Here is a 26,514-nt window from a genome sequence, read left to right as displayed (position 1 = left end):
ATTTCAGGTATAAATATTCATTCTCCAATGACATTTTTCAAGAGTTCAGTTTCCGATACTATCGAAGATTTGCATGGACTTCGTTCCGCGGTCGTTACAGTCTTCATGAATAAAAGAATCTTATGCAACCGTCGAAACAATAAGTCGTTATCCTTATGTCCAGTCGGGACAATTTGCGGAATGGTCAAGGCGATACGACAAGAACAATATTAACATTAAACCGAGTGGAAAATGCTGCAAATTTATTCCGAGGTTGTAGCTCCACGTCAGCGTGGTGCCGTTGCTAAAGATTCCCTCGATGGAGAAAAATTCGCGTCTGCATTATGCCGGTCACGTTCGCCTAGTTCTCTTTCGGATTTCTCCTTTCCGATCGCCTCTCATCTTCCACACTGTTCGCAGCTGAGGAAGGGGTTGTCAAACGTTGTTCGCGTCTTCTTTTCGCGCGAGCACTCGACATCCCTCCGTGCCGCTCGTTTACCGAATTACATGGGAAAACAAGCGATAGACGGTAATGGGGATTGAGATCCGAGCGATTTTCCGAGATAGACTACTTTCGTCGTCGAAATACGCTGGAAACCTCGAGTGTTATCTTATACATTTACCAAGCATTAGAGAGTCCAAATGTTTTATTAAAATTCAGTTCGTTGAAAAAATAGGCTGCTCTCAAGTCAAAGGGGCTAACTCGATTTTTGTGGACTTTTTTCAAATTTTAGTGTCAAAGTACCTAAGTACTTTATTGATGCTTAACTTTTTATATCTGAAATAAATTTCAAATATACATTTTGCGAAGGTACTCATTTTGGCGAATAAATGGCTTAAATATGGATACAGTAAATACAATTTGAAAAGGTGTATCTGTACAGAGTGCTTGTTGCAATCTAACGCAGGTAGGCGATGGTCGCAGCGATCGTTGCGTCTTGGACTCTTGGGTCGTCAGTACGGTCAACAAACGGCCATAAATCGGGGATTTCTGGACAGCTGCAAATCACGTGCAAAACATTCACTGTCCTACGACCCTTGCTTTATTGTATTTCGGCGTTGACTTCCGGCAATCCCAGAAACAGTACACACACCAACCCCCACTTCTTCCACTTCATACTACCAGTTCTTCTATACAATACAACACATACCATACACCAACAAAAATCCAGCATTCTCCATAAATCACAAGTCGCTAGAAGTGTCCTTACATACAATCACTAGTCAGAACACATTCAACCGTCAACAAGAACACATCTCTCGTTCAGAAGTTATATATTTACGTTTATATTGAAGTTTAAGTGTGTTACAAATTAGCGTCAAGTTATTCAAATCACACCATCTTTCCAACGAGATTCCAGGTATTAATTTACAAAAGTAAAACGTATTACAAACTGTGTTAATTGAATTAAAGTACTTATACCAAGTCCATTGTGCGCGATATTCAAATGATCTGTGGATCAGCCCGTCAAAGTGTCTCCCAAGAAATTGTCTTCTCGCGTTATGATCCTTTCAAGCACTGATTCAGCGGTCACGTTCAACTTTGTTAACCAGATACGAAGTTTGCCTGAGTTACCGTCCGTTTGGCCATGAGTTATTATTTCATCACCTGGTAGCCAGGGTTTATTTAACGCAGACGGGAACATAAGAAAGGAAATTTGTTGGACGTTCATGCCACAAAAACGTCCGCTAGACGGAAATGTGATGTTCAACTGGTTGAAATACTTCGACCGCGATAAATCAAGTGAGAGAGAGAGAGAGAGAGAGAGAGAGAGAGAGAGAGAGAGAGAGAGGCGTGAGTTTAATTACACGTGTTTAGCGAATCGGCGACAATATTAACGGATATTCAAGCGAGGACCTCTTCGCCATGCAATTTAATACCGCGATTAAGATGTTCGCGATGGCACCGCGCGGCAAGAATTTCTTGTTCTGAGTTTACAACACGTAATTAATTCTACCTGTCGTGGATTACTTGCTTTTCACGAATTTCACTTTCAATGGTTTCATTATCGCGACGGTAGAAGAGAAACCTGATAAGTTTCGAGTTTATCGGTAACAAATTAACCATAATTGTGTGGTTAATAAAGGAGACAAAAGTACAATACGACTAGAAATCGAATTCTCTCTTGACGATAACAATGTACTTTTCTTTTTTTTTTTCAAATGACTTGATCAGATTTTCATGTATCCCCATCGATTCTTAAATAATATTTGCTTGGTAAAGAGTTTCGAATGTTCAAATATATTTCGTGTAATTTTCATATTAGAATTATAACGCTACATAATTTTTCCTTCGGATATCTTCGTTCGGACCGAATTTCCGACGATATTAATGGTCGGAATAATGGAATATTCACGGTGAATTTAACACGCTATTGGTCGAAGGAAACTGCAGTTTCGCGGGCTTCGTGGGATTACATTAAAGTCGATTTAATATTTCTGGAACTGGCTTATGAATTTAACGCCGCCACCCGTCCGCTCCATTCCGCGCGCCAAATTTCATTTCAGAGTACACCTGCTTTTAATTCATATCGATAATAAGTGTCTCCTCTAACCCCCTTATACCTGTAATTAACACAAACGATTCTGAAAAAGTGGCGAACCACGGAAAAATGATAATTACGGCTGTCTCTCGGCTAAACCGCGTAGCATCATGGAAAACGTGGAAATTAAACAATAACCGTGTTTCAAAGGAAAATATTAAAATTCCCGAGAATACACGTGCATGCATAATTTCCTCTCCTGAAATCCTCCTAAATGAACGGTGCAAAAGCGTTAACATCCTCTGTGCGCACGATTGCCCCACCAGCTCCATTCTTTTCTCCCTGTTTTCCCTTTCTGTTTCCTTCCTACTAAAAAAACCCAAGCTTCGGTGTGGAATCCCTTTCGTATGAAGCGTCAGAACGAGACCACGATATTCGTTTGTATTCATTTCGACCGTGTTTGTTTCGCACGGTTGCAACCGAGCACTGAGAACCAACCCTGGATCAACACCAACACGCTGTTAATACATATTATTTAGAGGAAAATTGCCGATTTTTTACCATTGTCTACGTTGGAGCATTACCCTAACGTGCTATGTGTAAGCTATTAATTATAAACAATACAAGTCTATAGTTCTACAGACGCCACACGATTATCGTTCCGATCTCGGGTCCGCGCTAGGAAAATAATTTTATAGGGAGAAATGCTTCAAACCCTCGTAAATTCGTTTTTTGCTCGAAGCCGGAGCCTTGGCAACAAAAGCGTAGTGACAACAAAGTATGCGCTTGACACTTGACAGGTTCCGCCCCCACCACCACCCACAATGGTTGGGGTAACGCCTGGACAATAATTATGTAGAACAAGCCAGACGATAATCGAGAGGAGTCTGTATATTTAAATAAGTTAGTAAAGTTAGTTAATAGCAATCACCACTATCATACATATATTGTATATTATAGGGCACAAATTGCTTACATATGACAAATTACAGTAGTGGTTCAACCTAATAGACGATGCTTCAAATATGGCAACCTTCCCCTTATACCATTATCGTGGTTTTGTATGTTTTCGTGGAGAGAAAAAAGGGGGAGTGTTTCGTTGTTACCAGGTCGAGTCTCGTGCTTGTTTCTTTCGTTTGTTCCAGAAACCTTGGCAAAACAGTCGTGCCCATCAAAGGATTCCCGATGGCGAGGAATTTACGAATTTAAAGCCACGGTTTTCATTGGCGGGAATTGTAATCAATCGGAAGTTTTCACGAGGTAGCAGCCAAATGGAGCTGTTTGCCTCGCGTCTTATTTGTGTTTCGTTCTTTTCGCGTTCCAAGGGGGCATTAAAATAGGGATTCGGAGTGGGGGAAAGAAAGTCTGGGCACACGGACGATGGTAATTTGGGGGATAAAAGCCCTCGCTGAAAGGTCTTTGCCCTCGGAAGAAGTCTGAACGTCGATACTCGAAGTTGCTAAGAGTGGAAATTATATCAGCCGATCGGGACGATGCGCGAGCCTTCTTAGCGCTTCGAGTCGATGGTGCCCCCGCAAGTTTTCGCGTCTCGTTAACATCGTGTTTGGCGCAGTTCAGGCGCAATCTTCCGTGGAATTTGGGTAACGCCGCGGGAGGCGGAATTAATTCGGTTGTAGTGGGACGCGGGAGCAGCTTCGGAAACAATTTCAACTGGACCAACGCTCATTTGCAATAATGGACACGAATTTGAATAATCATGATGGGTGGGATCTGGTTAATTTGTATGGATATTAAAATATATTCAGTTTGTACGGTTATATTGTAATATACTGTTGTGATTACTAGACTACGGATCTTTATGTAGTAATTTAGAGAGGCTCGAGTTGAATAGAAATTTGATCGCTGTGGTAAGGATTCGAAATGAAATAAAATCTTGATTTCACTACGTTAATGTTATCATTACATTGGGATTTGAATATTTGTGTAGATATACGATAAATTCATAAAATACGCCGTCTAGTGATAATATATTAAGATTAACGAGTGGATTTCGAAACTGCGCCTCTGTAGGTTGGTTTGTATCAATATCCATTTACTAATTTAATAGACGTTTGCAAAAGACAGTCTGTAGATACTTCATGGTAGCTTTATTCCTCTGTCATAAGTTACGCGATTGTAGATCGATTAAAAGGTATGGCGAGGAAAAGAAAAGAGTAGGGTCAAACATCGTGAAATAGATGAGGTACATATAATACGAAATAATTGATTCTACATAGATATCCAGGACGAAAAGAATCATGAAAATAATTGGGATAGAAAAGAACAGTCGTACTGTCTATCATAAATAACAATTCTATCGAATCTTGTGACTCATGTAATTTGTCCAAGAACGTAAAGTATTCGATTCTGTATTAAACATCAGTTTAATTTGTCCATCAGATTTTCTAATTATTTCCAACGGTGCACTTTTCTTAATCGCCTATTCGCTTAGGAGCGAGTAATAAATAAACCACTTACGGGAATAGGAATCTGTCAGTGACAGGAGCCGTGGACGAATTCTTTGTATTTAAAGCATACACAGTCAGCGTCGTTTAAATTAATATTCTTCCCGGGTTCCTTGCGCAGCCACCCAGCACCCCCTCCGCGAGCTGCACCGTTTCTAGGGCATTCGCTCGTTTACGTACGTCGCCGCCACCGCGTCCATCGAAAAAAAAAAGGAAAAAGAAAAAATAAAACTTTTTGTCCTTTCGTCGCTTAATTCACCTCTGCTTTAGACCCCCACCCCCTTCGTCTCCTCGCGTTTCTTAATTGATCTATGAATAAATTAGCCTCCCCCTTCCCAAAAACCCGGATCCGCGGTGAAAGCGCAGGCGTCGCCGTGACGTTGTCGCGTCGGGGCTTAATCTTTATTTATGCATCGAGCAATGGGCCGCTCCGGAAATTTCGTCTAATTTAAATTAATTAAAGCCATTCCCTCGGCTTGGATCCTCGGTCGACGGATTTCACTTTAGCGACGTTCCCGCTCGAATGCAAGGCGTTTTCCGCGCGGTTTTTGTAGGCTGTCGTTAATCACAGCGCGCACCCCTCGACTCCGCGACGTGTCTGAAGGGCGAATTGAAAATTCAAACTGACTGTCGGCGATTCGACGAATAACAGAGGTCTCACACTGGCAATATACATTTGGCAGCGAATTAAATTCCGTACAGTCGTGTTTGATTTTGGAAAATTTTCGAGGAAAACTACCATCCTCAGTTTCCCGCCCGCTTCCTAGAGTGTAGAAGCATGTTCGAGGAGAATCAACATAGGGATATGCAAGTAGAGGCTTTGACCCTTTAAAGTGACCCCAGTAGATTATTGGACGACTCTTTTTTCACAAAGTTATAAAAGTTCAAAGATAGACTATTTTTCGGTCAATATTTAGTAATCCTTATTTTCGAATTTTAATTATTTATTTAGAATTCCCATGGATTTACAAGGATTTAATCTGGCGGCGTTTTTACCATCGGTCTAGTCCTTGGAATTGTGGAAAGCGAATTTGTTACCCATGTTTCCGTAGTGGGCGATGAGCGCTCTATGTACGTCAAATAGTATCGAAATCCGCTGTAATATGTTCGATCTTTTACAGAGTGGTCCACAAAAACGTGGTATAAACGGATCACGGAAATTGATCGATATTCATGAGTAAATAACGAACTTGGCCCCATTTATCTGTTATCACGAAATATCGTTTGTATCACGCTCGCTATCGCAATATTACAATTTGCGAATCGCGCTTCGACCTGTGGATTTCGTGGTTTCGATCTATTCTTCGAATTATGTAGATGTTCTGCCGCTCGTACATTTCAGCGACAGTTGAAATAGGCGTGAGGCAGCATAGCCTATGAATGCGATTTGCTAAAAGAGGAGGGGTTTCGCAGAATAGTGTTTGTCGACAACGCTATAGTCGCTCAGATTTCGCGCGATGGTTGACCTGCTCGGTAGATCTCTAAACAACGAGTATACGTAATGTGGCTGTTGGCGAATGAAATTTCCCTTTGTCATCGTTGATTCAGAAATGGGTATTAGTAATACGTTCTTCAAGGTTTATCTCAAGGTCCAGATTTTTGTCTCTGCATATCCTTGTATATAATACCAAAAAATACGAGATGGACTCGTTGGCAACGATTCAATTTTTCCAATGTCGCGATCAAACTATTGTCCGGGGATTTACAGTTTATCCACGCTAGAAAATTGAACTTCGCAATGAGTAACACGATCAGGAATTAATTGATCGTTGGGACCCCTCGGATACCGGGACCCGCGTTACACGTACCAACGACTGGTTGACGAACGCAGGCTCTGGCGTGCCGCCAAATCGAATCGTGATTTGGATTCAAATTATAATTCAATTTTATTTGAATCGTCCACGCATCAGCGTAATGGTTCAACTATCCTGATTATATGTACACATAATTACACGTAAAAATTTCATTTAAACGAACAAATATAAACGATCGCTGTTACAAATTATGGTCGCAAAGTGCGAGAGGAATATTAGAATTTTTCAGTCTACCACTAACTACGCGAAAAACTGGTCCCAAAATGTATGTTAGTTTCGTTAACTAACCACGCAACATTATCCACGTCAAGTTGTTTAATTTTATTATACATTAATATTACAGGATATAATTTTATTATACAATATAATATTACAGATTGCTAATGTAGATCCGTTAGAAAAATTCTTCCAATGTTTCGACTACGGTCCGGAATTTTTTTAATTACTCGAGAAGCATACATAGGAATATAGTGTTACGGGCTGGAAATACTTGAATATCCCGACATTGTGCATCATGAGAAATTACTCGATATTCACGATATGAGGGTACTAAAAATGCTTTGTTCGTTTTATGTCTGCAGAACCGTAAGCTTTTCGGGCGGGAGCATGAAACCGCAATGTAATCGCGCGGGAGTGTATACAGATACTTTTAATTTTTGTAACGTGGAATATTCGTGGGGCGGGAAAAAATTCCTCGTTGATTACCTGAAACATCCGCCGGAATAACCATTAGGATATTAATGCGGCTTTGCCGCTCAGACATCGGTTTGTTCGGGGATACGAGCGTTCGCCGTTTGCCAAGCGTAAACTTTTTGCAAGTGCACTCCTCGGTGTGTCCGAGACGCATCAGTCTGATTGCGATCCAGGCAACGGAGAGTCGCTAGGTGATAATATGATTTATTACTCGTCTGAAATGTCATGCCGTTGATTATATTTAAATGTATGCGAGAATCCGTCACATTTTCTGATCGATAGTCTGTTCATTACATTTTATATACCTGTACTACGGAGATATGAAAGCGTTCATCTTCAAAATTCTGTCGAAATTTTGTATTCACCGCTGAAATAACAATTTTTGATGTCCACGGGGTCTCAGAAATGTACCGTCATCAAAATTTCTAATTTCAAGAACTTCCAAAGATATTTATAAATTTAAAGATGGTTATAAATATATCAACCATAATGATCTCTTTTCTTAGGTGTGAAAGATTGTATCACCTCTCTGACCTAACAGAAACCTAATTATTTCTGTATAAACCATTTCTCTCAACTGTAGAATATCTTTAGAACTTTGTTCTTGAAATAAGAAATTTCGATGACAGTATACATTTTTGAGACCCCGTGGATATCACAACTAAAATTGTTTTTTCAGCTGTGACTGCAAAATTTTGGTAGAATCTTAAAATGAACGTTTTCTTATCTTCTTAGTACATGAATAAGAAAACTAATGAACAGGCTATCTATATGATATAGAATATATAGGTTCTTATATCTCCGAAACCACGAAAGTAGTAGTCAGAAACTTCGAACTCGTTAACCGGTCTTTCATCCCCCCTGTATATCGTCACTTGAACCCTCCATGGAAGCTTCCTGAGCGTAACGGGACTTTGGGTGTCTCCATTAGAATGCTCGAAAAACGTAGGAGCGTGTAGACTGCGTCTGGGACGGGGTCGCGGGACGTTTTTCTTCGAGATGATGCTGCAATTAGTCCGCGAAGCGGTCGGTGCCAGCAGACCGATAGAAGCTTTCGGATAGCCGCCGCCGTCGCGAGAAGCGAACAAGAAAACGCAAGAGGGGTGGTGAACAACGAAACACGACGGTGCATAAAGTCAGTCCAGTGCCGATCCGACGCCTCGCGTAGTTTGGAGTTACTCCAATTTTGCTAATGCGCTCCCGTGCCTCGTCGAGTGGCCACCAGGCAGAGGCGTAGTTTCGAGTTTCGGGAAACTGCATTTGGACCTCGTTTATATACTTCTGACTCTCACCTTGGCTGGGGGACCGCGCGACGACACCCTGGCAGGACAGATTCGTAGGGGAAAACTCGGAAACTCTTCGATGTGTGTTTTCCTCCCTTAAAGAGCCAACTCCTACTACACCCTCCTCCCGCCCTGGCACGATGCCGGATATACGCTCGTGAACATTTTCGCGCCCGACCTTTCGCTGGGCCGTGAGCTATTAATGGAACGAGAATCGCTCTACCGAAATGGGAAAATGAATTTTTCGCTCGAGCGAGGATTTCGAAACGACGAAGACGACGACGACGCCCTGGTCTATGTTCATCGGTGGCGCTAATTTCGGTGTCGCCGCGAATATCGAGACAACTGGCGACCTTCTCGTTAGACTCGACTAATTGGAGGTTCTTGTGGGCGTCGGTGAATGTACATTTCTTCGCACCATCCTTCTTCTTTCGCTTGTTTTTTTTCTCGGCGTTTGGCTGGCATCGAGTGGTATGCTTCTAATGTCGCGAATGTTACTTTCGTTTTATTCTATTGTGAGGATTGTACACTGTTTCTTCTGTATTGTTCAAAGGCTGATTCTTTGAATAGATTGAATTCCACGACTGTTTCATTATGGATGGCTTCTTCTTGATTCTTTCTTGATCGCCATAGGAAATGCTGATAACGTCCTCCTAGATTACTCTGATATCCACAGGTGGGGCCCCTCACGGGGCACAATATTGTTATTAGAATTTTACAATGGTACCCATTACATTTACGTACATTCATCTGTTTCCAAATTTTGCTAAAAACCATTTGCTATTTCATTATTAATCACACACTTTCTTATTCTTCCTCTGTCGTCATCGGAAGGGTTGAAGGCAGGTCCTCCTACCTTCCAGTGCTGTTCACAGATAGAACCCTTCATGCAGATCATTACCTGAATTTTTTAACGGTGTCTGTTAGATTCATGTTACAACAGTTTACGTTCATCTCTTTTTCTACATTTTCTATATTCTATTTACACTTTCAATCGGAATAGTTGATCGAAGCACTGACAAATATCGATCAGAGTCAAATTGAGCGTGTTTCAATTGGCCGGTAGTTAAGAACGATACAGTTTATTGTTACGTACGGGGACATATACGCCGAGGAGTGTAACAGCCAGTTCAAACGATACGGTTTTTTGATCGATTTGGTCATTTCGCCGAATTGTTAATAAAGCAGCATTAATACGATTCCGTATCTTTACCGAAAATTCAAATTTCACGCGTATGCTTAATTTCTTTGTTTGTACGTATGAATAGTGATTTCGGTTATGGTTGATTCGACAAAATTACCGAATCGGTAAAAAAACTGTATCGTCTGAACCGACTGTAAGACGCGCCATGACTCTACGCTCTGTACACCCGTTTCCGATTGTGTGCGCGACAAATGCAACGGGACATCGGAACAGCCCAGCGTGAACTCCCTCGCATCAGAAAACACCGCCCTTACGTAGATATCGAGAATCAAGGTTGAAACACGCAAGCAGACTCGTTGCACACGGGGAACACGTTACGCAATCCGAGGAATAACAAATATCATTACGTACATTTATCGACGTGTCGGAACAAAACAAGAACGAGGAAAAGTTATTCTCGAGGCTTTTCTAAATTCCAGACGCACCAAAGCGTTTCTCTAATAAGAGATTATTACAATTGCAGAATTTGTATTAATACAATTTAATCGATTGATCGAACAGAGTGATTTCATCTTTGGCTGCGTAAGAAGATTTACACTGACAGTAATTTAAAAAACATTAATAACTTGGAAACTTTATCACTTGATTCTGTAAGTTTAGTCTTCTCGAAATTCCTTTCCAAGTAACTGACTGTTTCTGTGTAAATGAATTTATATTGGATTTTTCTGTGCTAAAACTGTGCTTCGTAACAGTGTACAGTTTTCACTTAATTACACAGTAGGTACATAGCTACTCGGGCTGGAAGGTTTTTCTTTTCATGTAATGTTATAAAAAACTGACGGAGAAAAATATAAAACTGATCCTTTTATATTGTTGCATGCTTTCGCGTAATGGTAACGTGATGTAAAAGTTACTCTGTAGGTCGAAATAATTCAAAGGAAATAAAATCTAAAGATCACGTGGAAAGTTACTTTCTTAGTTCTATAATTAATTCTTACTGTACGAATATTTCTGCTCCCCCACTGTAGGTATGTGAACTGATAGCAAATGGGTATATAATACAATATAAAGTAGGTTCAATATATTGTACGCAGTAATACCGAGAAGTTTACTTTTATGCTAGTACGGTCGATATATTTCGCAACATAACTGCGCAACGATCGAAGTCGATTAACCGAGGAACGCGATTCATGGGCCATAACTACTTGAATCACTTGATCTCGAGACTCTCGTCGGGTGTCAAGTGCAGGGGCGATTGCTTCATGGAGATGCGTGTCACAAATCTACGGTCAGCAGATGTTTAATATTGATGCAACAATCGTTGTGTCACACTGCACGTGGTCGCGACCGCGTACGTTCCACTTACGCGTCGCAATTGCTCGTTTCCACCGTTCATTCAGCGCTTCCCACCGCGATTTCTAACACACGCTCCAAAATATTTTCGATTTTTTTGTTATTCAATTGTGTACAAACGGTAAAGTGAAAAAAATTGCGTGTGAGAGTCTCCAAAATCTTGGTCAGAATAGACCCAGAGATATTCATTCCATTCAAATGGAATCGATTAGAAAGTCCTCCATATTTGAAGTTTCTACAGAATTCCGTCAGTTAACCAATGAACTGAAACACCAAAAAAAAAGGTCTGGAAAGTAAGAAAAATCTAAGGTTAAACGGTGAAGTTACGCGTGGCTATCGTTTTCGGTGAAAATACGAAGCGTTTCAGGCTGTTTTGACGGGGATATACGAGAAGGCTCGCGCAGTTTTCCCTTCGGTAAACGCGGGAACACCACCAGGAAACGAGTCTTTTCATTTTAATTTCCTAAGACAAAAGGCGGCTGTACGTAGCTGTGCGCGCGCAACTCGAGGCTCGAGTTACCTCTCGCGTTAATTCCGCTTAACGCGACTCGGTTTCTCGCCTTTTGCACGCACCTTACGTGCGCGCTTACGTTACCTGCGTTACTTTAGGATGTAATATATATGCCCGGCTTGCCCAACCCAACGAGGAGGAAGTATTAAGTTTAAAAGCGAATTCCACGTCGCGCGAATATATTCCGCGGCTGAGAAAATTAATATTCCCTTCTGGTATCCGGAAAATTCACGTCCTTGATGTCATAATAATCGGCGAAATCGCAGTTATTATTTCACTTCTCCCGAATTATTTACCGGAATAACAGTAGTTACGCTGGTCCGCCGATTTGACGGCGAGGGAGGAATTAATTTTCACATGAGTACCATTTATTGAACCTTTTTATGCGGAAATAAATTGGGGAAATCTCGTTGATTCGTTAAATTTTCGGAATAATTTACGATAACAGCAAAAGTGGAGTCGTCTTCTATTTTCACGGGGGATGAGGAATTGATTTTGAAAATAGAATTATACACCGAACATTTTAATATTGAAATAATTCTTCTATTGTTTCGCAATGAATAGAAAATACTGAAATTCTCGATTCTTTGGACGTTGGAGGAGGAATTAATTTCGAAGGAAGGATAATTTATTAAACCGTTCCCTTGGCCGAATGCGAGAAAATGATTATGTTATTAAGATATTAAAAGATTCTTCGGGCTGGAAAAGCGGAGCTTAAACGGGTCGGCAGACTTTAGCGCGTCATCACGCCCTTAATAACGCGCCTGCCAGTCTGCAACCCCTTTTTAGGAGAATCTGCTATTTATGGGGACCAGGTCGAGGACCAAGCATTCCTGTCGGATACACCCGGTAATTTCATTCGTCGTTAAACTGGTGGCTGCATTGAATCGCTCCCGCGAAAATTCCCCTGCCACCTTGCCGAACGAAAGATGCCTATAAACTTCGCCGACCGAAGACAAAAAGCTGTGGGGTAATTGTCGACACAAATCCTTTTGGGAAAATTTTATTGTTTTCGAGGGGCTCCGGTACTGAATTAAACTTCGTGCCGTAGGAAATAAATTGTTAATTCAACTTTAATATAATAGATATAGCAATATTGTTAAACAATTCTCATTTTAGTTACTGTCATTTGAGTCGAACCAAATAATGGTGTTAAACATTCTCACTATCCTTTATTGTATATTAAAAGCGTAGTTCAATTCTATTGATCTGAATAAAACAATCGATAAGATTAAAGTTTAAAAACGAACAAAAGAATGTTTCTCGTTTCAGTATTCTTTGTAGTTTACACCCTACGGAATTACCTACACAATACATTTTCTCCACAGAATCACGACAGTGATAAGGAAGTCGTGATCTACGTCGCAGCACGATAAATTTTAAGCCATGAACTCTCAAAGACCGCATAAATTTACATCACGACTCGTATCTCATTGTGGAATATTCTTGCCATTAAGAATATACACGTGTAATGTAACATGTAATGAATGCACGGTGCACTTTGAGCGGCTTTTACGCTGCTAGAAGATGCGAAAACGTCGGTGTGATGGGATTTCCTTTTCTTGTCGGAGCATAAACTTTCACAGTATTAAACTACAAAACCAGAGATTACCCATTCAAAAATGCGGAGGACACAGATGGAAGTATGTGTTGTGATCCTATGAAAGAATCGTATTGAGATGGTGATTAGCATATTATTTTTGAACGCAGGTTAATATCCCAAACGAAAAAAACGTCGAAATCGACCGTATTGCAAGATAACGAAGAACGGACAGCATTCAACTTTTCTCATTTGTGAACGTATAACAAAAATTTACAACCGAATCAGCTATCGCAAGTAATTACTTTCAAGGTCGTCGCAACCCGAAATCACGAATATTCGCCGCGAAACGCGGCTATCTTTACCCCGTGGTTGGTAGCCGCGTTCCGACAAAGGCCAACGAATATAGCCGGTCGGCTCGGAGTCGCGATGTTAATTCGAAACACGAACGGCACGGACCCGGCCCGTTGGAGGAGTTTCTCGAGCCAAAATTCCGAGACCACCGGTGTTGGTCCTTTGACGCTGTGTGTTCACGTAACACACGTGGAGTGACCCATCCCCTTGGACTTCCGTGAATTCCACCAATGGAATTACAAGCGGTCCTCCAGCGTTTCCGAATTAATCCCGAGCTTATGGAAATGGGAAATCTCCGATGAATGGTTGTAACGCGCGATCATCGAACGATCGAATGGAAAAAATATTTTTTTACGTGGGAATCCGCAATGTTGCCTGCCAGGTATCTAGTTAATTAGGAGTCAGAGAAGAATTTTACAGTGTCCAGAAGTGATTCTTGTGCAAAACTAGACTACAGATTTTTGGTGCAAATATGTATCAATCTTTAAAGATTAATTGACGGAAAGCAAAATGATAACTTTGTCAAAACTTATTAAAATTCGTAATTTACTGAGTTCCAGACAATTGAATACGCTGTAAATGTGTAAAATCTGCAGTCTAGCGATGGCCAAGATTGTGTTGATCGTGTCTCCAATTTCGTTTTGTTGTAACATAAGAGTGTCAGTCGATACTGTAACGTTCGTCTTTCTTAATACTTAATATCCGAAATTCGGAAGTGTCTATCCACTTGAACAGATCGCCACGATCATTTTTGGCACATCAGTACCTACATTTCGTTGCTTGGATAGTTTTCATAAACTTATTTCACCAGTTACTGTCATCTTTCTGCATCTCTATGTATTTTATATTCCCAGAGGCCTCAAAAGAAAATTAATATTCAACACATGAACGTCCACTTTCGACCTAATCAATTCTTTAAGTGTCGATGTACCATGTAAGTGCAACCTCCCTAACTATTAGAACATTTATCGAATATAGAGTAATTGTGACAAGTCATTACAAAATTGTTGAAAGTTTGGTATAAATATTGCTGAGGGTATATTAAACCTCGGCAGACAACTTCTTATGTTACTGTAACGTAACAAAAGTCTCCTAAAACATATAACGTTTATCAAACATCACATTTCCTTCATACAGACCTAATATAGTAAATCCTCGATGAGTGTTCGAAGACCTCTAGGTGCTGACTTTTTAATGAGGTTTAGCACGGTGTTAGAATTTGGAATTCAGAAGCCAATAATATTTGTATCAACCGCATATAGCCATTAGTTTATGAAATATTTAATATTCAGTGCCGGGGGGCCTTCGAGTACTCGTCCATGATTTACTGTACTTACGAGCAGTACCATACATAGACCCTATGAAATCTCTATCTTATACTCTTATTACCCAATTAAACAGATACATTGTATCGTCTAAAATATCGAAAGTTTAGCGTAACCTGTTTAAACGCATGGTAAAACACAACAGAATGATTTTGTAATCGACAATCATCGGGAACCATAAATCCTCGATGGTTCACTGGGCGAACCGTGTGACTGACCACGAACAGCTTATTTCGGGCGCGGTATCTTCGCGGTGTACGCGTGCCGTTGGTATATTTTCACAGTCGGTCGGAAATAGTCGGTCACTGGTCTAATATTATAATAGCGATGACTGCCGCCGCGTGAAGGCGAGCGAGGCGGGCACAGTCGAATCGCGGGCGAAACGGCTGCCAGTTTTCTAAGCGTGTGTGACGCTCCGCGGGAACGAGAACGCGACCGGATAACGTTACTTCTTGCCCGTCGTCGCACGACTGTCGCAGTTTCGCGATTTCCAGTGATCGGGGAAGGTTGGCTCGTTCGTGTCTACGCGGGAACCGATTTCCCGCTCCTTTTTATATTTCGTTCGCGAGACGATACGATCGACCAGTGAAACCAGTAAAAGATCGTCAGGTGGATTTAATTCATCGATGACTGCTGTTAGTTCGAGAAGCAATAGCGCTATTAATAGCTGTACCGATTGCTACTTCGTGGATTCTGGAATTAATCGAGATCCCTTACGGTTTAATATGATTTATTTCTAACGTGGCACGTTGTTTCGTTGGATGTGACGGATTTCTTTTTGGTATTGTTTTTGTAGTGTTTTAACAAGTATTATTGTGTTAAATAATTCTTTCAATTATGCATCCGACTGTTGTTACATTGTTGAATGTTTCTTTTTTCTAATTGGAATCGTAACTGAGGACTGTCTTTGTTAATTCATTTCGAGCAATTTTCAAGTAATTTCGTTGTTAAAATAAGTATATTCGTAAAGAATAGAACGTTTGCTTTTATGTATGCGAAGAGTAGTTATTTTTCGTGTGTCAGTTTTATTCATAAAAATGTGCTCGGTTATAGCAGTCAGTGGAATCGGTTACTCCGTGTGCGACAACCTATCCACGGAATTACATTGAAGTTTCAGTCAAGAATCACGTATCGTAATACTCTTAAATTGCTGTCAGTTTTGTACTTTGAGTCTTGTATGCATAAATTATTAGATATACATATAAAGACTGAGTGTGAGAGTACAAATGACAGGAAATATTTTCGATTACAACCGATCACTGCTACAGAATTTTCTCCGTCGACTTTTAACTCATTCGGGTAAACAGTGAAGTTTTTAAATCTTCAGTATCAACGTGTTTCTTCGCTCAACGTGACCGGCCAAATTCATGCAAAAACGTCGGCGACGTTTTAATCTCCGCGCGGAACGTGAATTTTCCGCCGTATTACACAACGCTCCGATAGCGATTATACACTTGATAATACGTTCACAGCTATAAATAATCCACGTTGATTTACGTATCGTTTTCCCGCGGCGGAAAAAAGGCAACGCGTTCGTAAATACAATATCCTCGGGAGTGCGACGAATACGGCGCGAGCATATAACCGAGACTGCAGAATAATTTAATGGTGAATAAAAAAAAATAATTTTTTTGTTCACTCCACGTAATCGGGGATGCGCCAGCGCGATCGAAATAATGACGCTTGAATGCCGATAAAGCGTTGGTCCTCGACATTCGATTCGGCCGTGGCAAAACGAGTGAACTCAGTGAACAGTGAACGAAAGTTTAAATTACGAGTTCTCGCGGGGATCTGTCAGCGGACGGTGTGCCATTAATGTCGTTATCGGCGTTTTAAAATGTTGTTAACGACTTGGGGACGGCACGCACGATGACAGCCAGCATGGCGAACGGGAGGCATAAAATGGTAAATCGGTTTACATTATGCACCTTCCGAACGGGCATCGATCTTCGTGTATCGCTATTACATAATTTCCGTGTTTGAATCGTTTCGATCATTCTTCGTTATCACTGTTCTGTAGCTTTGTAATCGATGATCCTGAAGAGGAAATATCGAAATGTACCTATTTATATGAAGTAGCACCTCGATTAACCGATTTAATCGGGAGACAAGCAGCCCGGATAAATCGAGGCTCAGCAGATAGTCGAGACCTTGAGAGAAATTACCGAGAACGTATTTTACAGTGACCCACAAGTTTGTTCATGAAATACTGACACTTCCACTTGACCAAATTATTTACCAAAATTCCAATTTTATTTCAAAATTGGAAAACAATTTATCACGAAACGACGATAAAAAATAACGATACGGAGAATATGTGAATCGAAATTCCGTAAAAGTTTTGACACTTAATTAAGTTGTTTAAGAAGTCTGTGAACGAATGTGTGAGTTACTGTATATAGAAAATAAGCTCTTTATATGACAGAAGATACATTCCTTTTTACAATATAGTTATGGTCAGACCTATCTGCTTGCATTTAGTTTACTTTGATCGTGTTTCACGTACAAGTGAAAGAGGGATTTTTTAACCCCGGTTAATCGAGCTCCAGCTGTGCATTGATTTTATCTGATTACATGTTCTTTATGCGAATGCTCCTGTTAACCAAAACACTTCTTTGTTATGAATTACAAGCTCTTCGCTGCCATTATAAATAATAAAACACGATTGACGATAGATTAAAGTATCAGTTCCCTCGTTCTATAAACCACGTCGCATAAACATCGCGAGCAGGTTTTTTCATTGAGAATCTTGTACAGCATTCGTGTCGCATAACGAGCTCGCATATCCCCACGGGCGTGCAGTGAGTTTTATGATTATCATAATTCCCGCCGCACAACCGGGTCGTTGAAAGGCCCGATAACGCACAAACGACTCCAGGCTATCGCGTGTCGCTTCCTAATTACTATTTGTCATTTCGCGGGCAGCCCTGGCTTTCGTTCATTTTTGCCGCGGTATTTCATAGATAATATACTCGGTGACTAAACACGCTATTTTGTTAGAGGGTTACGCAAACATCGAGATTTATTGTAACGTTGAGTTGTGCAGAATTGCTCGATGTATAAAACCTATTGTGGAGCTTGTCGTACTGTTGATGGAACGAGCGACAGATTGGTATGTTTAATATTCTCCACGATTAATTGGAACGATTACAATGTCAACATCGAAACAGAAACTTTGAGCTTTTCTCCCACTAAAAGCACACCATACAGGTTACAGAAGTATTCAAATTATGGATTTAATTGCAATGTCGATCCACTTTTCGACGTAATTGCAGCTCCGAGACTGTATATATCTAAAAGCCGGCATCACGCAATTCCTTATGAACAAATTAAAGAAAAATATAGAATGAAATTTTGTCATTCTCGGTTTAGTTTTTCGAGAACGTCGAGTTTGAAAATTAACGAGAAACGCGTATATTCGTCATGGCAGTAAGTAGAAACGGAATGCAATGACCAGACGCGCCAGCCAAGTGTCCGATTCAACTGCGCACGTATGAAGTAAATATTCAAAATCGATTCTCTCCAAAAACAGAGCCTCAAATGAACCAATTTTTTTTTTATGTTTTTTTCCCTTATTTTGTCTATTACTGTCTGGCCATGTATAATAATCGTGTCTCCAATTTCGATTATGTTATAAATTCAGTGCTACAGATATTTACGTTCCTGCCGAAAATGGTGTACGACACGATCTTCCCACGATCGATCCTCGCGATTCAACGAGCGACACGTACGATAAACGTACAGGGGAAAGGGCCCCCCGTTTCGCGAACAAAATCAGAGCCGGTGTCTAGGAGGGGGGTGGCGCAAACATCGATTAATTAACGATTCCATTCACCGGTGCGCGCAGTCGCTAATCGTCGATTAACCGACCGGCAGTTCCCCGCCATAATTGCATCGTAATGTCAACGTTGCACCTAGATCGAGAGCCGTTACCGGGAGTAACAGGGACCGCCGAGAACGGCCCTTACAGCGTTCCATCTGTCCCCGGATCGGCTCCATAGAATGGTAATTCGGGACGATTAATTCGCGGTTCCGCAGGCAATATGTACTGATGCGACCGCGTGCATCAAATGTGTCGTGGGATTCGTGATTGCGCGGGAGCGGGTCATCGCGATACCGTGCGGAACGCGAAATGCGTTGCGGAATTCGTGTCGTGCTTCCACCCTGAAGCGTCTCCACCCACCCACCTCCTCCTTCTGCTCTTAGTCGATATCCGGTGGATTCAATATTCTGGGTTGTGAATTGGTGCCGACCAAGGTCTGAATGATTTACCGTTTCTTAGAGTTAAGTAATTGGATTACTTGGAAACTTCGTAGTGTTTTTAACCCTCGGAAGGCGAATGGTCTGAGAGGACACAGCAGACGAATGCAGGGTCATTTTGACCCATAGCTGAATTTTCATTGTGTGCAAAATTGAAGAGGGAATTATGTATAAAATTTTATGTTTATCTTCTAGTTCATGTATCACATTTACGTACAACTGCAGAGTTGAACGAGACTCTTAGTATTAATTTATCGTCAATTTAATCACGGTTTAATCGTAGAAAGAAACTTTAACATTGCAAATGAGAATTGAAGTTTGCAGTTGTCCTACTATAATACATAGAATCGAGCTTATAGTGTCTCAGTAAGAAAATAAACATGAACGGTTCATGGACTCCTGAGTCAGAATTGACCTGAACCCCATGTGTGAGTTTTAAGCAGATAACGAACAACGGAATTGTACATACGAAATATGGACATGCTCACTATATTTGATCTTTCAATTAGACACTACATTCGCTCCCTTAAACACCCAGATCCCGACATTATACAAACCACCTCTCGCATACTCAACAGAAGACTTAAACGAAATCATCCTCCAGATATAATAGACCGCTAATAATCTCATATTGTGCTCCTCCCTGCTAGTTACTTACACCACCTATACAACCTACACTGACGACACAAATGAAGTTTACTACCGTTAGTTCACAATACCCACGCTAAAAGGCCGTAAAATGGGATATGTACAATTTTTATTGTAAAAGCCTAACAAACATTATAGAACAACAGGAAGTATTGAAAAGACTAATAATAATCTATAACCTTGTTAGACAAAAGATTAATAGTATTTATTGTCAAGTTTAGCGTACGAAAGTCATCGTCTTGGTGAATTTACTGTAAAAACACGCAGAAGGAATAGAAATGAAGGCCAGTTTTACAGTTCTCCAGACTAATTGAATATCCTTTGTAGTAATATCATGGTCAAGCACGACATATTGTAACATCATTACACGGTATCACCATTCTCGCGATAACGACCATATCCCACTACCATCGATCCAAGCTTCGCCACGACCTAATCTACTCCTCTGCGGGTCTCAAAATCAATTAACCAGTTAACTCCTTCACTCTGTGGGCCGCGTTCAGTCCCTCATGTAATTATGAACTGACCCGTACCGAATTAGCAGTGTAATCCGTGCATTCTGTAGCACCGTCGTTGCATTCTTAGCCCTGATTTTCAAATTCCCTTCATTTCTTCCTCACATTATCGATCGTTGCAGGTATTTCTTACTCGTTTTATTTAGAATATTTAATAAAATGAACTCCAAACGATGGATTCAGTAGTAGGTACGATTCAGTATTTAGAGTTTATCCGTTCGATCATTTGAAGTTTGGCAAATCGTGTAAACTCGATAGAGTAATAGTTTGATACTCGCAAAGTTGGACAGGTAGATTTGGGGTTACGTGTATCCCAAGAAATGTTCGGGTAGTTATTAGCCCCTTTCACTCTCGTTCTACCAAACTATCAAGCAATTATGTTTGCGAGTGTAGTTTCCTCTGTTTAGAGTTTACGTGCTGATTCCAATCCACAGGATCAGTGTTCATCGAGCTTTCGTCTTCTCAAGACCTTCCTCTTAAATATAACTCGTCTGTATTTGGACTATTGACTGTAAGATCCCTTGTACATACGTACGACTAAACAAACGTTGTCTGTTCTACGAACAGTCGCGACAAGAGTTCTTTTTGTTGAGATCAGTAAAGAACTGTAACTGCATTTACTGGTAGTTCTGTTAAAACGTTTGGATAAGTGAATATACATACAACATACGTACCAGTTCCATTAAATGTAGTGCATATGAGGAAGGCATTGCGTAAGTATGGCTCGAGATGATGATTTCAATCGCATCATGAATAATTTCTATAAAATATGTTTCTGAAATGGTAAAAATTGCTCCAGAATATGAGTGTCCTGAATACATCAGTTTCTTCATCCAATTTAATAACTCTATACAGTGATATATGCCGGAAGTAATTTTAGTTTTCACGCAGTACATACGTCATTTTTACCTAAAATCGTACGTTTTTACAAAAACCTATGTTTCTCATAAACTGATGGTGACAGAGTAATTCTTACAGGGATCTCACGCTAGATATTGTAAATCAGAAAAAGTTTTAATTTATTAGACAATGTAATCGGAGTACATGCAGTACTCGTTATTTCGAAGCATATATTAATTCTAATTCCATAGATCTGTTGCATATTTATGGTTCAAGGATTTTTATTCTCTACAATCTTCTTGTTATCCCTGTTCGTAATCAGTGAACAGAAGGTGGGCTCGTTATTCAACGTGGAAATAATTTCTTGTTCCAGGTCAATGGAGACGATGACTGGGAGTACGAGGAGATCGTCCTCGAGAGGGGCGGTGCCGGCCTCGGGTTTAGTATCGCAGGGGGCACAGACAATCCTCACTTTGGCAACGACACCGCCATATACATCACAAAACTTATACCAGGCGGTGCAGCGTCCGCGGACGGCCGTCTCCGTGTTAACGACACGATACTACAGGTGAACGACGTGTCCGTTGTCGACGTACCGCACGCCGCAGCCGTCGACGCACTCAAACGGGCAGGAAACACGGTTAAACTAGTGAGTATTCTTCATCGATTCTGTCGTTTATATCCGCTGTTCAACACTTTTAAGTGCCGTGTCGGTCGTCGGCGGCCGACAGTAAACTTTCCATTTCCATCACGGATATCTGGCAGACATGTGATTTTCCTTCGTGGTTATTATAAAATGTTATTACTTTCTTAGAATACAGTCAATCGTTGATAAGTGTTCGAAAGCTCCTCGACACTGAACAGTAAGTATTTCATAAAGTAATGGACATATTTAAGTGAAACAAATATCATTGGCTTCAGAATTCCAAACTTTAGCACTGTGCTAAACGTCATTAAAAAGTCAGCGTTACACCTGGGGACTTCTCCTTGTCGGTGCTGAGGAGCCTTCGAACACTCATCGAGGATTTACTGTAGTCGTATTTTTAGAACATTCTCTACCAAATCGTTTCGTGTATCCTTCATAACATGTCTTGCAAAATTTTCTTATATTTGTAAATAAACATCGCGTATCGCGTGGCGTAAACAGGCAGTTAACGTGTTAATTGGGGTAGCTTACTTGTACCAGTTAATTTGGATAAAATAAAAATAACCCGCGTAAAACACGATCGTTGTACAGTTTGAAGTTGTTATTCGGACTTAAAGAAAGACGAAAGTTGGGAAGAAGTTAAAAAAGAGTTGAAAATTAAAAGAAAGATGATCGTGGAGACACTATAGAGCTGTGAGGCCTGTAGGATTTTCTTGAGTATTATAAATATTTATTTACAGTAGGGTATTAGAAATTTAGGCTACCCTAAATATCGTCGGTATCCGATTCGATATCCCTTAAAATCGGTAAGGGATGTCGTAAAAGCAAGCATCTTCCTCCCGGGAAATTAGATTAACCGGCAACCCGGAAACACAAACTACTCTTCGGGAACTACCCGCAACCCTAACGACTTACAACCGACGTCGCTTGAGTGATCGTCTCGCTGGGATTTCTCTGCGGATGTCAGAATATACTTTATGGTTAATGAGTCTGAGAGTTGTCACGTGTCTGAATTTGGCGTGTTAGAAGCGTGTTCTAAATAAGATTCAACAGCTAATTGCTGAAATCGTGCTGTACTTTATTTTTTCTTCCGTAGAAAAATCAGATTCGATATTCAATGAGATCACGTAATCGTAGCTCGCGATGCGAGATTTAAATCGCGTTTCTGACGAATAAAACATCTTTGGAAGGTAAGAATATACGCCATGAACGTCCAATTATTATCTGGCAGCTCGACACAAGATAATCATGGACGACGACAATGCTGGCTGTATATCTTGCGGCAAACCGAGATTACCGGTTTCCTCCGCGAAATAATGCTCGCCATTCGCGTTTCTTTAGCCGCTACGATATCTCATCGCCTGAATCTTGATACCCGAAATTAAAACGATATTTCAAGGGATCATTCCCGCCTCTAGTTTATACACTCGACTGTTATTGCGTAGCGTTGCTTATGTTCTTGTCTAGTTTGTATTGTTCTGTCTTGTTAACCGATTACTTGGGTATTATTAGGGCATCATGTACGTTTTTTTTTTCCATAATTTGTGTGATACAGAGTGTCCCATGATACACTTCAGACACTTCTGAACTATTGACCCTTATAACAATATGATAAAAATTGTGTTTTCAAAATCATTCGCTGATCTACCTCATTTTTTGACCATTAACTTTGTGTTCCATCGGTTTCATTGATAGAAAGTAAGAAGTTACAGGACACATGGTCTATACACACATGCATAAATTGGGCAAGGATTAATGACTTACCTTCTCGTTAATTATACATATAACGCTTCATTGAGCCTGTGTACCGTGTACACATTCAGAATCGGAGGCCTTTTAAAAATCTTTGTACAAAAAGAGTTAGCATTTCAATGGACAAATTTTGGGTTCATAAAACCAGCGTGAAATGTGACCCGAATACATTTTCGAGTGGCTCAATGTCGGCGGTGTTGCACGCTGGTCGCTGCAAACTGAAAATATTGTGTTTCAAAGGTTGAGAGATATTTGAAACTCTTGGACGCGGTCGCGTCAGCATTATTAACCCTTTTCGAGTGCCTGCAAAACAGGGATGAGCTAAGCATAAAAGCATTTACGGCCTGGATTATTTCTCCGTGATCCTGGCCTCAATTTTAATATCTTCCAAGGATGGACCCTTATCTGTTTCATTAATTTCTGAAGTATGCAAAGTAAAATACCATTCCTACGTTACTAATTTATTTATTTCATTTCGAAGTACTGAACTACCCTTACGAGCATGAAATCTTTGTTCACTTAAATTTCACTAATTTGATCTTCTCTATATATTAATCATAACTTTTAATTAAGTGTTCTTCGTGTTCTTAATATGTTATCCCTGAAAATCAGAATTCAAACGTGAACTATTTGTGAAATTATACGAGGGGAAAATGAGGTGCTGGATATCATAATTTACCTTGTTTTAGCCGGTGTTGCGAGGATGATTGTCTAAGAGTGTTTCTCAATTAATTTTCAGTACGTACGACGACGAAGGCACACGCAGCTGATCGAAATCGAACTAATTAAGGGTAACAAGGGACTCGGTTTCAGTATCGCCGGTGGTATTGGCAATCAGCATATACCCGGTGACAATGGAATCTACGTGACGAAAATTATGGAGGGCGGCGCTGCTCAAGTAGACGGCCGTCTTGTTGTTGGAGACAAATTAGTCGCTGTCAGGAACGCTCTGGTGAGTTCTGGTACAATTATACTCGTTTCAACGTAATTTAGTAGTTATTCTTTTAGCGACTTACTTGAACAGTAAGTCGTTGTCGGAATTGCTTCTTTGATAATTATCACGTGCGCTAGTGACCAAGAAACTCTTTCGAGTATAAAGTAGCAAAACGAAGAAAAACGAAAAATGACCGAAATTTTTTCTTTCAATGGAAGTAAACACGTAATGTGTACATTCGTACGGAGGCAGTAGATTAGTCATGCATAAATGTAGTGGTTTATTTTCATACGTTCATTCTGGAGGTCAAACTGTTTGGAAAATTTAGTTCACCCTTCTTGCATTTTTTATCTGATCGATGGTTCCGATAGTTCCTTCATGGACCTAGGAGAAAATGAAGGAACCCTAGTATACATATATTAGACGAATTCTCGTGCAGAGAAACTGCTCGTTCCAAACAAGCAAAGAAATAACCTTTTATTTGGAGAGACCAGAACTCATATATATTCGCAATTGGGGTTGAAACCATTCTGTTCCAGATCCGACAGACCCTACCGATAAAAGATTCAGTCTATCCGAAACAAAATCGTAGGAAAATAAAAGGAAAATTGCATAATGTATCACGAGTGAAACAACGAAGCTTCAGCAAATATGAGACAGTAGATTTGTAAATTGTAAAATACGAAAAATTGAGGGACCCTCGGTGTTTCCAGTGCACGTTTCGAAAAATTCTTCGTTCCTCCAACGATCCGCGGACGTAGGACCTGTCGAGAGCGACGCGAAAAAATAGATCAGAGTGGCTTTTGATGGCGACGAGTAATTGATAGCTCCTCGTCAGCGACGGAAGCCTCGTTGCTGTGGTTGCAGGTGCGCGAGGCCTCGTCGTTTCACAGCTTCCCGCGCGATTTTTCGCTTCGGCGGCCTCCCTTTTCTTCTTCCGCCCCCGCGACCCTTCCCTCGAGTCTCGACTTTCCGGAAAAGCTACGATTAAAGCGGTTCGGTTGATTTATAACCACGTCGACCGTGCCTGGGCGCAATTTGAGACGCGCGAAAATCATTACAGGGACGTTTCAACGTCGCCCCCGGACCGATGACTTCAAAGCTTCGAGTCCTTCTTTCTGCCACAGTCTTTTTTTTTATCGCGATTGTAGAACTAAGTTATAATTGAAATCGTAAGCTACAAATTCTTGATATAAAAGAGAAACGCAATCATATTTCCAATATCATTAAGAGCTCGTGTATTTTTTTATTCGTGGATAGAAAACGATTATACAAACATGGAAAAGGGATTGTGTGTTTCTTTCTTTTTTAAAGAAGCGGGTAATTTATCGCAATAACATTAATAGCAGAATAACCAACGTTGATTGTATGCTAAATTGAATTTCATGTCAATTTGTGTAACATGTAATGCAGTATAGCATAGCGTAGTGTAATGTAAAATTACATGCAGAATTAAAGGTCGACATAAATACCAATGAAATCGCCTTTATGATTTCAGTAATTATAAAATAAGAAATCTGAATTCCGTCATTTTGACGGGCTTGGTAGTTCCAGTGTTAAACTATTTTGTGCGGACCTTTATTGTGGCAGAAATTTATTTTAATTGCAAGGATGTAGGAACAATAAGTATAAATACGGTTCTCATCGAAAAGACATGTGTCTTTGTTCGCAAAAATTGATTCTCGCTTATCTTACGTCTGCAAAATTATATTTTTCGTGAGAAACACTCGAATGATTTTCCATTACCTTTGACATTCATTTCGTCGTTCAAATATTCATAGTTTAAAAAAAAAAGACAGTGACAACAAACTGTGCATATAAAGCACATTTACCTGATTCGTGGTAAACAATCAATTTCACCGTGCACATAAGCTTATTCATAGTATGTATCCATATGCCAGAAAAATTAACGATAAATCAGCCATTTTCATCCATTCATAACCGGTAGACTGTCTATTAAAACATTGACGTAACT

The 26,514-nt window shown here is 40.4% G+C and overlaps 1 protein-coding gene across 1 annotated transcript in view; it reads left to right on the top strand.

The window, feature by feature from the left end:
• LOC107193712 (disks large homolog 4) overlaps positions 1 to 26,514 on the top strand; it is a 355,237-nt gene that overhangs the window by 216,840 nt on the left and 111,883 nt on the right. Inside the window, exons 7-8 of the mRNA XM_015583204.1 lie at positions 21,581 to 21,856; positions 24,345 to 24,557. Coding sequence (XP_015438690.1) covers positions 21,581 to 21,856; positions 24,345 to 24,557 — 489 coding nt within the window. The remainder of the gene's footprint in view (positions 1 to 21,580; positions 21,857 to 24,344; positions 24,558 to 26,514) is intronic.

Source organism: Dufourea novaeangliae, unplaced genomic scaffold (assembly GCF_001272555.1).
Source record: "Dufourea novaeangliae isolate 0120121106 unplaced genomic scaffold, ASM127255v1 scaffold25, whole genome shotgun sequence".
Lineage (NCBI taxonomy): Eukaryota > Metazoa > Arthropoda > Insecta > Hymenoptera > Halictidae > Dufourea > Dufourea novaeangliae.
This window is presented reverse-complemented; position numbering and strand designations above follow the sequence as displayed.